This window comes from Bemisia tabaci, chromosome 10 (genome assembly GCF_918797505.1).
Source record: "Bemisia tabaci chromosome 10, PGI_BMITA_v3".
Classification (NCBI taxonomy): domain Eukaryota; kingdom Metazoa; phylum Arthropoda; class Insecta; order Hemiptera; family Aleyrodidae; genus Bemisia; species Bemisia tabaci.
In genome coordinates, this window is record NC_092802.1 from 13,856,270 (window position 1) to 13,873,295 (window position 17,026).

The window sequence follows — 17,026 nt, forward strand, 5'->3', positions numbered from 1 at the left end:
CAATATTCTCTTGAATTTTCCATTTACAATTAATTTTTTGTGTCATTTTTTTACGTATAACGTGTGAGGTAAAAATGCCTTATAAATCGTTTTCTTAGGGTACTTGGTCTCCTCATTGCGAATAAAACATTATAAGTGATATGAATGTGACAATGATAATTAAAAAATGCAGTTTGGAGACATCACTGAAAAAAAATTGAAGTTAATTTAACATTCTGGATGTAAAAAAAGTGTGCGAGAACTTACTCAATGCTGATTTAACTGCTACAGCAGTTACTTTAGCAATGTCAAGATGTAAAACTAACTGCCGTAGCGGATAATTTAGCATTTAGTGAGTTCTCGCACACTTTACTTACATCCAGAATGTTGGATCAACTTCACTTTTTTTTTCGGTGATGCCATCTTGTTTTTACCCATCACATTATAGTATCTCATTTTTTTTCAAATCCTGAGGGAGGCAGGTGATTATAATTTTTTAGTCTTGAAAAATGAGGTCAAGGAAAAGGATTTTGGAATAAAGGACTTGGTGCGTTTTCAGACTAAAGTTACTGCAAAATAATTGAATTACCAATGCTAAGCCTTTTCTGCCACTCTATAAATAGTCTATACTATCTACATAGAAACATGACTTATGGACTTTTAATATTTCCTAAGAAAGTCTCAGTATACAATGTTTCAAAAATGTTCACCACTGCTGGCGTTGTAAAAACATCGAAACAAACGCTCATGCATATTGTCTTAAAAGAAAATATAACTTAAGAACAATACTATTGTGGCAATTTGCGTTTAGCGGAATTTTTTGACGATAATTATCAATTATCAGGCAGTGACCTGGTGTGACGTTTGCATTAGCGGTTTTTGGAACGTCCGCCGACGAAAATATTATCGTCTCATATTCTTACCAGGAAACCCCCCCCCCCCCCTCTACTACCAGCAGCAAAATTCATTAATTATGGGTATTAAGGTCGAAAAATATATGTAATTTTAGAAAAAAAAACTGCCACACCTAAGAAATTATCCGTAGAACTTTTGGGTAAAATTCCAAAAGCGCGAATATAGATTTGACGTGAATATATTTTCTCTGTACAAGCTGTGGATCCTACCTCACGAGGTTCTGACTGATCTTAGATTTATGCATATTTCTGAAAAAAAATTTTAATGCTCTTTCGCAAAAACAAATAAGTTAGGATACGCGCTTAAACATTTGTTCTCGAAGTGTTCCTAGGTCAGGCAGCCCACACTTAAGACGGGCAACGTAAAGGTGTGGAATAAACTAGCAAAGCAACGCGCACCAGGCTAATTTCATTACAACGCCGAGCTCCACGGATGCGGATGTCCGTGTTGCATAAGCATCCTGAATGACGGAGCCCCTTCAATTCTTCGTTTATACTCAAAAGATATCCGCTGCACACGAATAGATGCAAGCATGCGTACGGACGTGAGTAGGTTTGTGTTTCAGTTCCGATAGTGATGTGCTGAGCATGATTTGTAGAGCAACTATTCGTGCTTAAGAGGTATAAATTTGTAGCATAAATGAAGAATTGAAGGCCCCTGTTATTTTGGATACTTGCAGCGCAGCTTTGCTCAGTGGCTAAGGCGGTGAGTGTCTGTAGAGCTAAAACGCCTTCACTTCAGTGCGTATGCAAGGAGGACATCAGTGGAGCCCGAAGATTTGTATCCAGCAGCCTGATGGTTGAAATTTTGTGTTTGTCGGGTCGACATAGATGACGTAGGTTATAATGGGGAGCGTGATTGGTCGGCTATGTCTTATCGCTGCTTTGTCGTGCCTATGACAGGTTGAACTCACGACAAGCTAACGGCCCTTACGTTTTCGACAGTATGTCGTCCATTCCATCTGGCAAAGGCACGATAAAGCAGCGATAAGACGTATCCGACCAATGCTCCGCCTTTTAACCTATGTCATCTATGTCGACCAGACAAACAAAAAATTTCAACAAACAGGCTGCAGGAGTTATAATGAAATTCGTTAAGTGTTCATCGCATGCAATACTTACTGAGAGTGCTAACGCTGTCTCTCATACACCTCTGCTTAATTTCAGTGTCGCATAATTGTACCGATGAAATAAACTATGAGTTACTTACATGTGCGCCACTTCACTGGTTTCAAGAGACTTGAAATGAGAAAATCGGTATTTAATGTACAGTCGTGCTCTTCTATGAGTTGCATTTCTATTTGAGGAGTAGACATGCAATCGACTGAGATTTCCACACCGATTGTCATATCACTAAGCGTCTAAAATATGGTCGGTGCGCATTTTTCAATTTATTCGCAGAGGGTACGTCACTCATTTTACCCATAGTTAAAAATGTAGTCGCTGTTCTCACGAAAACATGGGTTTCAGATTCCATCCGTTAAAATCTACATACTATAATACGCAAAAAACTTTAAGATGTCCTGGAAGTAAAAACCAATAATTCATTAAACTTCAGTCAAGATTTTTAGGTGCATTTCATATCGACCATGTTTAAAGGGAAATTTGTAGTAAAAAATATATTTAATTTATTTCTGAAAAATTAGCGTCAGCTTTTAGCAAAATAATGTCAAGATTGATGAGAAAGGTTACCGCTATGCTTGTTTAATGCACTACAACAAATTCTGGTCCCAAATAATTGGAAGAGAGAAACAAAAAAGAGAAAGATTGAGCAGGAAAAGGGTTGCAAGACCCCTTCATCGACTTAAACCTACTCCTTGATCATTTTTAAGCCGTCAACAAAAAAGGAGAAATCTTGCTAATAGGTCATATATACCTAAAATATATCAGTAATCACTTTCAGGACATTTGGTGAAGCCACATATTTTAAGGAGCGATAAAGAACAAAACGACCAAACTGGGTAGTTATCCTTACCTTGATACGCACATGGTGCAAACTGTACGAAGAGGACTTGGCATTTACGGCTAAAATATAGCCACTCCGAAGCACTATCTTATGTCACGTTCATGCTTAGGTTATTTACAATTAAGTGAAATGCGATTATTTACAAGGAGGTCCATCATTATTGATAACATGGTTGGGCTTGCAGATCTTTGTCCGGCCGTTCGACCCGTTGATGATGGAACACGTGAAAGTGAAGTACCCGCAGGTCGAGGACTTGGTGTAGTAAGTATGAGCATATTTATTCGCAGCATCACTTTCCGCCGTCTTGCCTTTCAACTGCCCCGTTTCGCTTTTCGTGACCGTCACGAAAGTATCTCCCCTTAAGTCGTTAGGGCTGGATTTCTGATCGTCCTTACCCGCTGTAGAGTACCGACTGAAGTACCGCGGCTGAACATAGCTACTTCTGTCGTACACCTTTTTTACGCCACTCTTATCAACGACGGTCACATTTCCATTCGTTCCCCTGGACACAACTACAGTCTGGGATTGTGCTTGGCTGCCAGGCGAGGCTGTAGCTAAAGTCTTGGTGCCCGCTGCAGAGGCGACTTTGTTCCCGTAGCCTTGAGCAACATCATTAGGTCTCGGAAAGGGTGCTTGAGACCTTTCATTCTTCCCATCGTCGGATGCCCTTATGATATGTGTATCATGATTTCCGTTCAATGTAAGCACGACGTTTTGTGACTGAGTCTGAGTTTGGGTGGAATTCGGACGAGATGTAGGACCAGGCAGCGACGAGCTCCTGTTTTTAAACTCTTCGCTCTTGGTCGCACCTTTCAGTAGACGGAAATCGGCCTCATCCCCCAAGTCATTATCGATATCATCAATTTCTTCGTCATATACGTCCTCTTTTTCTTCAGAGTATTCATCGTCAGCCTCTTTGCCCAGGGGTATTTTGGACGGAGGGATAAATAATTTAGTTTTAGTGGATTTAGATGAAGCCTCCGTTGTAGGTTGCGAAGGTTTTAGGGTGACAGGTTTTAAGGGCTGCACGGAAGAGCGGGTTGAACTTTCAACCGGTTCTAGCTGGTTGACGTCAATTTCCGTCACGTTCGGTTTTACAATCGTTTGGAATTTATCGTGACTTGACTCTTGAGCGTTCGAATCGATGGGTGGACTCGAGATGCTCTGAGGTGTTGGCGTCGCTGAGATTTCAGGCACTACGTAGCTTGCGTTGAACGGAATAGGTTTCAAGTTATTAGCTGAAGGCCCTGTGCCTGCTTGAGCTGCACCGGTATAGGAAATTCCAAACTTGAACGAGCCTTGAATTTGGGTTTGAGATTGCCCCGAGTGTTTATTCGTTTGAGAGGACGCTGCACCACCTCCTTTGAATGGCGATGTTTGATTGTTGGTCGCCGAGCTATTTTGATAGGGTGAGAATCCGATTTGAGCCTGACTAGACGTGCTGCCTTGTCCTTTAGCCTGAGCATCAGCCATCCCACCTCGAATACCTGCTTGAACTTGAGTATTTGTACCATAGTTGAAACCGCTGCTCTGAGTCTCAGCCAAAGTGGCACCCGTTTCACCGTTGACGGTAACTTGGGATTGAGTTTGCCCCTTCCCGGCTGTGCCTTGTGCTAAGCTCGTAGTTCCATTCGCTCCACCGGTAATTTGGCTATTGGCTCGTTTCAAATCGTCGCCGGTTTGAGCTTGTGCCGAAAAAGCTCCGGTCCCGGCGTATGATCCGGATACTTGAGCCTGAGCCACTTCATTCCCTACCTTCCCTTGAGACGAAGCTAAAGCTTTGGTATTGTTACCTTCGACGAAAACGCTTGTCTCAGCCTGAGCATCTCCCGTGACATTCTCGTGCCGATAATCAATCCTGTCTTCGGAGGTACCTACGTTCGTACCAGGACCATGAATGACAGTTCCATTTGGATAAACAACTGTCCCATTCTGAAGGATCGCGGGACCTGTAGATGTAGTTCCAGGTATGCTTGCAGACTCCGACCCCCCGGTAACTGCAGGTGGAGCGCTGCCTCCAGGAATACCAGGAATGGCTGGTTGTCCCGGAGAATATCCTGGTTGGGCCGGTCTAAGGGGACCTCCCGACAGATAACCTCCCTGATTTGAAGAGACGTCCGACGATCCGACCTGTCCGGTGGATATGGTCCCTTGACTTGGCAGCCCTGGTTGTCCTGGAGGAAACACCTGAAGACGTGACTTGACCCGGAAGAAACGAAGTCTGACCCGGTGGGTATCCTGGCTGGCCTGGAGCTTGGACAGGAGTGTAGCCACCACTTCCTGTAGGGCCCACAGCTGGTATCGAGCCTGGTTGACCTAAAGCATAGACGGATTTACCTGGCACAGAACCATCGTATCCACCTTGTCCGGGTGAGAGACTTGACTGACCTGGATGAAAAACAGTCTGTCCTGGATACGCCCCTTCTTGTCGTGGTGTGAAACCTGTTTGGCCTGGGATGAATATTGGCTGTCCTGGAGAAGATCCACCTTGTGGAGGTGTGTAACTTGTTTGCCCAGGTATGAAACCACTTTGTCCAGGAGGACCAACACCTGGTGCGTAACCTTGTCCAGGGATAACGCTCGTCTGGCCTGGAATGGAACCGGTTTGAGTCGGTGAGTATCCTGGAATAACACCTCCGGGCTGCGCAGGGCCACCAACTTGCACGGGAGTGTAGCCAGTCTGTCCAGGATGAAGTCCAGCTTGTCCTGGATACTGGCCTGCTTGACCTAGGACACTAGATTGCCCTGTTGTTGAAACTGTTGAGCTAGCCTGTCCAGGAGCAAAACCTGGAATAGCACCTCCAGAACCACTTGATCCTGGTATGAAGCTACCTTGCCCTGTCGGTGAAATATTTTGTCCTGGCTGATAACCTGCAACTCCCGAGGTCACGCCTGTGCTTCCAACCGTTCCAATTTGTCCACCTCCGTAACCTTGCTGGCTTGGAACATAGCCGGTTTGTCCTGGTAGGATACCCGTTTGTCCTGGTAGGATACCCGTTTGTCCTGGTAGAATACCTGTTTGTCCTGGTAGGATACCTGTTTGTCCTGGTAGGACACCTGTTTGTCCTGGTAAGATTCCTCCTTGTCCTGATGGAAAACCTGTTTGTCCTGATGGATAACCTGTTTGTCCTGATGGGAAACCTGTTTGTCCTGATGGGAAACCTGATAGTCCCGGAGCGAGTCCACCTGAGCTTGGTGTAACCACCAGTCCGGGTACGCTGCCTATTTGTCCGGGTTGGTATCCTCCTTGGCCTGGGAAAGAATCAATTCTTCCCGGAGCATATCCCGTCGGACTTGGTAGTAAGCCTTGGCCTGAAGTAGCACGCGTTTGTCCTGGCACTTGCCCATCCAGTCCTGGAAACAGTGAAGTCTGTCCAGGGCGTGAGGGTCCAGTCGGTCCTATTCCTGTGGTATCATATCCTCCCTGTCCTGGTCTAAAACCTGGCAGTGGCGCTGAGATACCAGAATCTTGGCCGGGAATAATTTGATGCGGGTACTGAGGAGGGCCCGATCCCCCTTGACTAATCCAGGTTTGTTGAGAAGGATTGAATTGATTCACTATTCCTATTTGTTGTCCTGGATATCCGACCGGCCCACTGCCTGTTGAAGTATATCCTGGATACGCACCAAATTGGGGACCTGAAAGCTGACTTGGATAGCCTGCTTGACCGCTTGGATAACCCACTTGGCCGTGGAGATCTCTCCCAGCTCCTGGCAAAATTTGTCCTGTTGCACCCGAAGGGATACCTGGGAGCCCTGCTTGGCCGGGCACTCTCACTAAAGATCCTGGGTAGCCTGTCTGTACTTGTGTACCAGTCTGGCTAGGAGGATAACCTCCAGGCACGGTACCTACACCTGCATATTCTGGAAAACCTCTTTGGCTTGAGGGATATCCGATCGAAGGGAAAGTTCCACCTCCTGGATACGAGGACTGACCGGGAGTATGTAAACCTCCCAGTGATGTGCCTTGCCCAGTTGTGTACCCTCTTTGTCCATCGTCGGGGTAAGAAACTCCTTGGCCACTCGGGTATCCGACCACTCCCGGAACACGTCCCTTTCCATCGGGTTGCAGAGATTGTGACTGGATCCCGGGAAAGCCACCTTGGCTGGAAGGATAGCTACCTCCAACCTGCCCGCCAGTATAGCCAGTTTGACCCTGGGAATAAATATTTTGATCTGGCGTTCTCACTGAACCACTGGGATATTGGGTTTGACCCGGGCCTTGTGCCCCTCCACCAGGATAGCCTATTTGCCCTGGAATAGAGGGTCCCCCGGTGAAAGTTCCAGGCTGAATAGATGTCGTTCCTTGACTAAAACCTGGGACAAAACTCGGAACACCGGGATATCTGGTTCCTCCTCCAGGAATTCCAACTTGTCCGGGTTGTGAAAATTGACCTCCAGGGTATCCAGTAATCTGGGGAGTCGTCCCAACGCCACTTGGAACTCCGACTTGTCCCGGAAGTAATATTTGACCACCAGATGCTCCAGTTGAACCACTTGGGTATCCAGGAATTTGCGGAGACGTCCCAACAGTACCTGGAATTACACCTTGCCCGGGAAGTATTGTTTGACCACCAGGAGTGCCAACCGGACCACCAGGATACCCAGTAATCTGCGGAGACGTTCCAACACTCCCTGGAACTGCACCTTGCCCGGGAAGTATTGTTTGACCACCCGGAGTGCCAGCTGGACCACCAGGGTACCTAGTAATTTGCGGAGACGTCCCAATACTCCCTGGAATTGCACCTTGCCCGGGAAGCATCGTTTGACCACCAGGATACCCAGTAATCTGTGGAGACGTCCCAACACTCCCTGGAATTGCACCTTGCCCGGGAAGCATCGTTTGACCACCGGGATACACAGTAATCTGTGGAGACGTCCCGACACTCCCTGGGATTGCACCTTGCCCGGGTAGTATCGTTTGACCACCGGGATACCCAGTAATCTGTGGAGACGTCCCAACACTCCCTGGAATTGCACCTTGCCCGGGAAGTATCGTTTGACCACCGGGATACCCAGTAATCTGTGGAGACGTCCCAATACTCCCTGGAACTGTTACTTGTCCTGGAAACGATGTTTGACGACCAGGAGCTTCACCCGGACCACCAGGATATCCAGTCTGAGGAGGGGCCCCAACACTTCCTACAACTCCACTTTGTCCTGGAATTGTAGCCGAACCACCGGGGTATCCAGAGCCACCAGGACCGCCGGGTAGACCACCTGGATATCCTGGAGTCTGATAAGGCGTTCCAACACTTCCTGGAGATGTAATTTGTCCCGGTCGTGCAGTCTGAGCTCCAGGATAATCAGCTGTTTGGTCTGGTATTCCATGATGTACACCAGGAGTTCCAGATTGCTTACCAGCATCAGATACCCCAGCTCGACCATCGTTCAGATTTGTGCCTGGTTTGACGCCTCCCCCTCTCTGATCTGTGGGTGAATTGCAATAATCACAGTCATCGCCTGAAGCAGATTGACTTTGCGCCTGACCCATACCTTGAGTGCCGCCTAAAACGCAAAAAAAAGCATCTACTACTTGGAAGTTGAATTCAGGCAGTTTAAATTGTTTACATTCACTTTGCCATCGCGTTGCACCAGCAGGATTTTTCATCAGGTGACTCCTTATGAAGCAGGATTAGGTTAACTGCATTTGGACTACATTTTGCAATTTGAAGCTATAAATTTTAGCCCGGATTAAAAACAACGTATGTGCCATTAGTTTCCCTATGCACATAAGTGTTTCTACAGTTGAGCCAGAAATTTTAGTTCCTAAATGCAACATGCAGTCCATTTAATCTCGCACTGTTGCCTTTCAGATATTATTTGTTAACCAAAATGTAAAGTTAATATTCAACAAATTAGGCAATAAAATGCGGGCAGTGGCAAGAAATGTTCTTATCTTCTTTATTAATTTTGGAAAATACTCATGTTTCTACAATGACACTAGGAACCATCTCAATGAACGCGCTATAATGCTTTACATCCTGCATCACTACAAGTCCCTGGTAAAAATTTGCAGTAGAATCTGTGTTCCTAAATACGATAGACTTACAGGCGGCTGTAAGATTTCCAATAGATTTTATAGCCGGCTACACAGTTTCTTATAGCCTTTAATAGCCAACGGCGATTAAGCAACAGCCAGGCGATAAAGTGTACGCTAAACGTTACTAATTACGGATGCTAGGACTTAGTGAGTTTTTGGACTACTGCTCTCTTTTTGGGCCGTAGTATCTTTGATTTATTTTTCGAGGAAAGCTCCGTACTTTTCATGGATGCCTGCCATTCCTAATATGTTAGAGCGCCTTCAGTTTCGTATGATACTATGCAATACCTCTGGTGTGAAATAGTTGCTTCAAGCGCCGTGGCACGCTGCGGTGCGGCAGGCGGGCAGCCAGTGCGAAACGCGCATTGGCGCCTACAAACCTAACAGGGATACTTCACGCGTTGCGCAATGCGTGAAGTATCCCTGTTAGGTTTATAGGCGCCATGCGCCAGTGCGTCGCCGCTCCGCTTTGCGTTAGGCTCTAATATTCAATCTGGCGGAGTCAGCGTTATTCAACTCATGATTTTGAAATGTTTGCACATTCTGTGTGGATTATTCTCATTTTAATTGATGAAAAAAAAAATATGTATTAAAGGAAAATATAATGTGTGTTTTTTTAATATGAAGGTGGTTCCGTGTCAAACTTAATGATTTCTAAGGCACACGAATTTCTCCACAATTTCTTTTAGCCTTTTGTAATTGATGGCGAAAAAGCAAGCCTTGAGGCAATCCGGCAGACATGAGTAAATCTCCAGAATTTTTCTTAGCACCTTTTACTTGTGCCACGTCTGTTAGTTTCTCAAATTTTACCAAAATTGAAAATTAAAATAAGCCAGACACTTACTGACAGTAGCTCTTGACATATCTGGCTGAGCGATCGCTTCAGCAGTTCCGCTGTTTGTGCCATCTTTGCCCCCGCCAAAAGCTATGAACTGGGTCTGTACTTGGCCTCTGTACCGCGACTTCCGGTCCGTTTCCCGTTTAGTCCTCCGTTTGATACGGCTCTTCGTCTCAGAATGGACCGAGGCAGCGTCCACACTATCCTCGTTGAGAATCAGAACCTCGCTGGAGCTGGTTAGAGAACGCTGCTTCCGTAATATTGGAGCGTCGGGTTGAATCTTCGACTGATGGCTGGAAGATAGAACGTGATGGCTCGGTGAATTGGGCACTGGCGGTCTGGAGTGGAGAAGCTTGATTTGCATCCCGTTGCAAAATTCAACAATTTTGGGGCCCCATAGCTGTCTCGCCTGGAACCGGAAATGAGAGAGAAAAATTATCTAAGTATAATTCTAATTGAAACTAGGATCAGAAAGACGCCTGGAACCATTTTTTTCAACTTCAAGAGAAATTTAAAACAAGTTGGTTTTTGCAATCGCTAGCGATAGCAATATTCGTCATGGGAACTTTTGCTTCTGGGATATGAAAATGTTATACAGTTCGTTTGCAATATCTTCAGAATTGAAGGGGCTATGTAATTTTGTGTCGACATCTCTTTTTTAACATTTTTAATTTTTTTTCTTTGCATACAAGAAAACTGTTATTTACCAATTATTTATTTTCGTTGGATTATGTATGGTTTTCGGAAGTTAACGCATTTAACTTTCAGTTTCGTTTTTTCGGCGTAAAGTATGATATTTTTACTCTACGCATATGCCCGAATACGCATCATAAGTGACCTATGTGCTTCCTAAGTTGCCATTTTTTCATTCAAATAGATGTAACTGAAATGTTAGATGTGTACTACCTATACTACTTTCATGTCATTGCTTTATTTATTTATTTATTTATTTATTTACTTTTTGCGTAGGTATAAATTGTTATTTTTTGCTGAATTTTGGAGAAAATATTGCTTTAAGAACGTGGAATGTAAATTAATTTTATTGAAAAAAGAAAATACCATCATTAATTTGGGCGAACAGAGAAAATATACATCAATATTTGGGTCAACATCTCCCTGATTATATAAAGGATGAATATATTAGTATTTCTGTATCAAAAAATTTAGCTTTTGTCTTCAGAGATACAATGATTCTAGTCCCAGCCAATTTGTTTTATTGAAAAAACAAAAAAACAAAAAAAAAATAAAAAAAAAACAACTGAAATGTTAGACATACCATTTTCATGTCTTTCTATTTGTATCAATAGGTACTTTTTGCTTAACTTACGAACGTTGAATGCAAATTAACTTTATTGAAAAAAGAAAATAACGTCATTAATTTGGGGGAACATGTGGCTGATTATATGAAGGAGGTATATTCCAGTATTTTTGTTTAACATATTAACTCACGAGAAAATGTTCGCACCGTTATCATCTACTATTAATTATTTTTTGATGATTAGTCTAAAACAATCAATACAACCATTAAAAAGTAGTTCCCATCGTCGGGTATCGAACTCCCGATCGCCGGGTGCCCGCACCTAATCAAAAATACGAGGCGGTTTAGTCAACTAGGCTATAACGGATCCACGTGGTCGAGAGTAAAAATAGCATTTAAAAGACTCGGGCAATGGGCGGGACTTATCACAAGAGACCTTGACTGCTTTTGAAGCGCATTGCTGTAGGAGCCATGGTTCGCACTGTTTTCATGTCTCTCAAGGTTCATCTCAGCATGCATTTGCCATCGCGGCAGTTAGCTGAGGCGATATTTGTGTATCCATGAATTAAATCAATCAATCGAGCTCTGATTTTGACTTCTTTGTCCGTAACGAGTCCTCCAGAACAATTTTCCACCTTGTACGATGGTTATTATTTCTTTACTTCTATTTTTCAAATTTGAGGTGGGATAATGGCGGCTTCTCAAGAGCACCGAGGTAGGCGATCTTTTGCACCAACGAACAGAAAACTGATGGCGAAAAATAACCAATCAGAACCTCCCAAAATAAAGAATTGCCCAAAATCGGAACTTCGTGGTTCTGCGCAGATTTACCAGTCAGACACGACATCTCAAAGGTGGAAAAAAACTCGCTGAAAGCGAATTTTAGAAATCAACACAACTTGACGTAGAGACATGATTGGCTAAAAAATACAACGGTTTTTGATTCATCGGAAAATCAACCAAAAATCGAAGACTGGGCGAAACGCTCAAGGTCGCAGAGGTATAGGGAATCCCATAGCGATAGCAACGGAACGATTGTAATATCATGGGGAACTCCGTTCCCATGACAAAAAAGAAGAAGAAAAAAGGAACCAGCCCGCAAAAGTTTGTAAAGAGGAGAGTTGCGCAGTAAGAATGATAGCATCGGGACTATGATGTCATGTCTCATATTTTCTCAGTCTTGTGCGTGCTCAGAGAAATTTCTCAGGCACGCATTTTCAAACAATGTCAAATTAATGACACCGGTAGGCTGGTTTACACCCTGAACCCAGACTGTTTCGAAATTCATTCGAAATTTGACGCGCAAACCTCAGTATGTTTCAGTCTCGAGTAACGCTATGAAGTTTTTACAGATTTTCCTTCTCTTGCTCGAAATTTGACGCACAAACCTCAGTATGTTTCAGTCTCGATTGGTCTAAAACATTCAATACAACCATTAAAAATTAACTCCCATCGCCGGGTATCGAACTCCCGATCACCTATTGCCCGCACCTAATCAAAAAAATGGGGCGCCTCAGTCAACTAGGCTATCACGGATCCGCGGTATCTCGAGAAAAAATAGCATGTAAAAGACTCGGACGATGGGCGGGACTTATCACAAGAGTTGTCCTTGAGCGATTCGCGTCTTCGTAGCCTTCTGAGATATGAGAGAAATGAGCTAAGCGCCTTCCTCTGTGAGACATTGTTTGCCTATGCTATCATGTGTCTCAAGGTTCATCTCAGCATGCATTTGCGTATCGCGGCAGTAAGCTGAGGCAATATTTCTGTATTCATGGAATAAATCAATCAATCGAGTTCCAATTTTGGCTCATATATCCGTAACGGGTCCTCCAGAGCAGTTTTCCACCTTGCACAATAGTTATAATTTCTTTATTTCTATTTGTAAAATTTGAGGTGGGATAATGGCGGCTTCTCAAGAGCAACGAGGTAGGCGATCTTTTGCACCAACGAACAGAAAACTGATGGCGAAAAATAACCAATCAGAACCTCCCAAAAAAAAGAATTTGCCCAAAATCGGAACTTCGTGGTTCTGCGCAGATTTACCAGTCAGACACGACATCTCAAGGTGGAAAAAAACTCGCTGAAAGCGAATTTTAGAAATCAACACAACTTGACGTAGAGACATGATTGGCTAAAAAATACAACGGTTTTTGATACATCGGAAAATCAACCAAAAATCGAAGACTGGGCGAAACGCTCAAGGTCGCAGAGGCATAGGGAATCCCATAGCGATAGCAACGGAACGATTGTAATATCATAGGGAACTCCGTTCCCATGACAAAAAACTGTTCTTGCATAATGCATTTTATCGAGCTAAAGTTCAAATTTTAGCTGAGGGCCTACGTGATTAGACAGTTTTAAAAGTCAAAGCCGAAATAATGGAGACTTTATGCAAAAAAAAAAAAAAAAATCGCTTCATTTGAGTTTGTTTAGTGAGATAAGTGTGCAATATCTTCTATGACTTTTTTCTGACATCTTGAAAAATTTTAAAAAGATACAGTTCAAAATTGAAATAAAATTGAATTTAAAAAGGATAAAAAATTGAATTAAAAAGTTCCCGATGAACTGGTGCAAGAGACGAACAGAGGTTATTATTTAATTCAGAAGTCCAAAATACACAGGAAAATATAAGTGCCAGCTTGTGACATCATCAGGGGACACTTATCATGTAAACACTTATCGACGGTGTAAGTCGGCCATCACATAACTCGGTTTGCGACGTCGTAGACTTCCTGTCATACTTCATTTTTTAAACGGAAAACTACTCAACGGAAATTCTTTAAAACTGCTGTGATTTTTTTTCTCTGTGCGAAGAAAATTCTGCAAAAAATGTGAAGGAATAATGTCAATTTGTTCTCCTTTAAAAAAATAACATAGAGGCGGAGATTTCCAAACACCGCAAACGAGATATGTGATTGCCGACTTACACCGTCGATATATTTTAGCAGACTACGTGAATCATCATGTCATTTATCCTTCTTGCCGCTGAGACCGTCAGCAACGTAGGTTTTTTTCTCTCCAAATAAAAACGATTCTTCCAGAGATGCTTACTTTTAACCCTTGCAATATTTTTTTTTTTTGAAAAATTGCTTTTTCAAAAACTTGGTGGCTTGTGAAAAAAAAACTAAGGGTATTTTTTGCTTTAACAGCAAAATGTGAGTGGGTCCGCCGTTACATATCTGAATTAAATAATGTTCCCATTCTTTCATGATGAGATACAAACAAGTCAATTTTTCATTGGGTTACGGTTACAAGGGAAGGGCGAATTATTCCATTTGACCGGAAAAATCTCGTTTAAAAAAAGCTGCAGCTACTTTTTGCTTTAACAGCAAAATGTAAGAGGATCCGCCATTACACATCTGAATTAAATAATTTTCCCATTTTTTCATGATGAAATACAAACCAGCCAATTTTCCATCGGGTTACAAGGGCGGATTATGCCATTCGACCGGAAAAATCTCGTTACCGGACACAGTGATGAGAATTTTTTAGGTGTATGGCATCCATTTCTGTGTATCCTAGGCTGTTGAGTCAGAGAATGACCTTGGTTTTCCTTACCAATTTCCCACAACATTGAATTGTTTTTGGGAACATCCGGTTTTTTCCAGAAAAATCTCGATTTGCCGAAAAATTGGTGATGAAAGGATAAAATCGAGGCCTTTTTTTGACTCAACTCTAATTATTGCGCTCACGGCAATCAAGGCATAAAACAAAATTCGACGGTGTAGGTCGGCAATCATATAACTCGGTTTGCGACGTCGCAGACTTCCTGTGATATTTTATTTTTTAAACGGAAAACTACTCAACGACAATTCTTTAAAACTGCCGTAATTTTTCTCCTCTGTGTGAAGAAAATTCAGCATAAACTTCAAGGAATGATGTCAATTCGTTTTCCTTTAAAAAAATAACACAGAGGCGGAGATTTTCAGACACCGTAAACGAGATATTTGATTGCGGACCTACGCCGTCGAGTTGCCTTTTGCTGAGCCTGAGTTGTTTCCATTGAAAACACGAAATTCATAAAATTTCAGACGTATGCATATTCTAAATTACGCAGCTTTCCTAGAAGGGAAGTTTTCAGACAGAAAAAAAATGAAAAATATGGCATTTTTGATTTGGACTGTTTTCAGTATTCACAATCAAAATAACATCATGCTTTTTTGGCCTAACATTATTTGTATTACTTCAGACCTTTTTTGGAGGACAGATATTATTGTCGAAGGAGGAAAATTATAAACTTTTTTTTAAAAATCTTTAAAAACATTTTATTTTTTAGTCTCAGTTATTTTTTCTATCACTTCAAAATTTCGGCAGTCTTTCGTCAAACTTTAAAACGTACTTTGTCAATTTATTTTCACTTCTGTGAATGTTTGTTAGACATCACTATTTATCGAATCTACGGTTTTAGTTTCGTCGCAAAAATGCCTGATAGGCTTTAATTAAGACTAAGTCCTCGGGAAAGGGGCCTTATAGTCCACTCCCCCCCCCCCATTGAGTCATTATCGTCACAGCATGAAGGAATAAAGGAGTTATTCACTAATATTTTGAAGCAAACGACTTCCTACATCGTATTTAACTAAACCAGAGTTGTGGTGGATTTTTGGGTGGAACTTTCCGGTTCAAGCAAAATCATTTCGCATGGAAAAACATTTTAAGATTCCATTTTTCCAGGATAGATTCTGGCTTGAGCCACGAAATTTTCAGATTAAAATACAAATTTGCGCCCTCAGTTGGCACAAAAATGAGGTGACGTGCTTAAAACATGTTTTTTTAACTGCTACAGAATGTTTTTGGTTGTAATATCAAAATCCAATCTTCGTAACAAACACGACGAAAAGTGGTCTACGCGAGATTTTGCCTCCGTGTTGTGAAGGCCCTGCGTAAATGAACGATCATATTTAAAGGTAAAACGGTGAGTGGCAAAAAACAAAAGCAAATGATAATCGAACAATTTTAATTGAGTTCATTTTTTATTAAATGGGATGGTGCGCGGAGCAATATCATATAAAACTTACTGCGTCACGCAAGTAAAACGCAATTTGCGTGCAGTAGACGCAAAAACCAAATTAATCTGCTCAAAAGTTCAAGTGACACCAGTTGCTGCTTTAAAGCAGCTTACGTTGCCAGCTCATGGTATTGAAAGCAAGTTGGTCAGAATGAAGACAACACGCTAATTATCGAATTACTTTACATATCGATGGGCAAAGGGCGAAACCACACATCTCCATTTCAGTATTTCAAAATATCCGCTTCTGTTTTATTTATTTATTTATTATTTTTTTTTTGAGGAGAAATGAGCCAACATTATAGTTCAATATTTTTAAAGAATATTCTTCCTAGGGAGAAGAAAAATCCAGGATGTTTACAATGAATAACGTTGAATAGTTTTTAAAAAAAACTATGAAGTATGACAAGAAGTCTAGGACGTCGGAAATCAGGGTCGGATTTACCTACTTTCCGCCCATGGGCCGCTAGTATTTTGCCGCCTCCTTTTCATTCATTTTGAAACATCAATGAAAACCATCAAATGAACGTGCAAGATGGGGAGGGGTGCATAAGACGCGTTTACTGGTGTTGAACACATTTTTTTGCGAAAGCCCTGTCAACACTAGTAGCAAAAGTTCACGGAACTTTGCGCGAAAGTTAAGTTTCGTAAACCTATCTCTGTGTGTACAAGGCCTTCCATTTATAAGAAATGAACGAAAAAATTAGAAAAGATGTCAGTCGGAGGTGCTCAGCAAAGCATAGTCCTGGAGGATGGTCAACATATAGAAAGTTGCGAACAATACAAGTACCTGGGGGTGAACCTGACTTCGGATGGGAAGCTGGATCAGGCCATTCGGGACCGTAATCTTCTAGGAAGGAAAGCCATCGCCATGCTTAATGGGATCCTTTGGGACCAAAGGATTTCCAAAGACAACAAGAAGAGGATTTATAACTCGGTTGTCAAGCCTATTATCACCTATGGCAGTGAAGTGCGGCAGTTGAAGAAGCGGACCCAAGAAATGCTCAAGGCGACCGAGATGGA

At 42.5% G+C, this 17,026-nt stretch overlaps 1 protein-coding gene across 1 annotated transcript; it reads right to left on the reverse strand.

Annotated features, from left to right (window-relative positions):
- Positions 1-2,938: 2,938 nt before the first annotated feature.
- LOC140225643 (uncharacterized) lies at positions 2,939-10,928 on the reverse strand. The gene is given in 3 exon segments (XM_072305215.1): positions 2,939-4,930; positions 4,932-8,367; positions 9,747-10,928. Coding segments are annotated over 3 exon segments (5,730 nt in total). The 5' UTR covers positions 10,105-10,928; the 3' UTR covers positions 2,939-2,994.
- Positions 10,929-17,026: the final 6,098 nt, after the last annotated feature.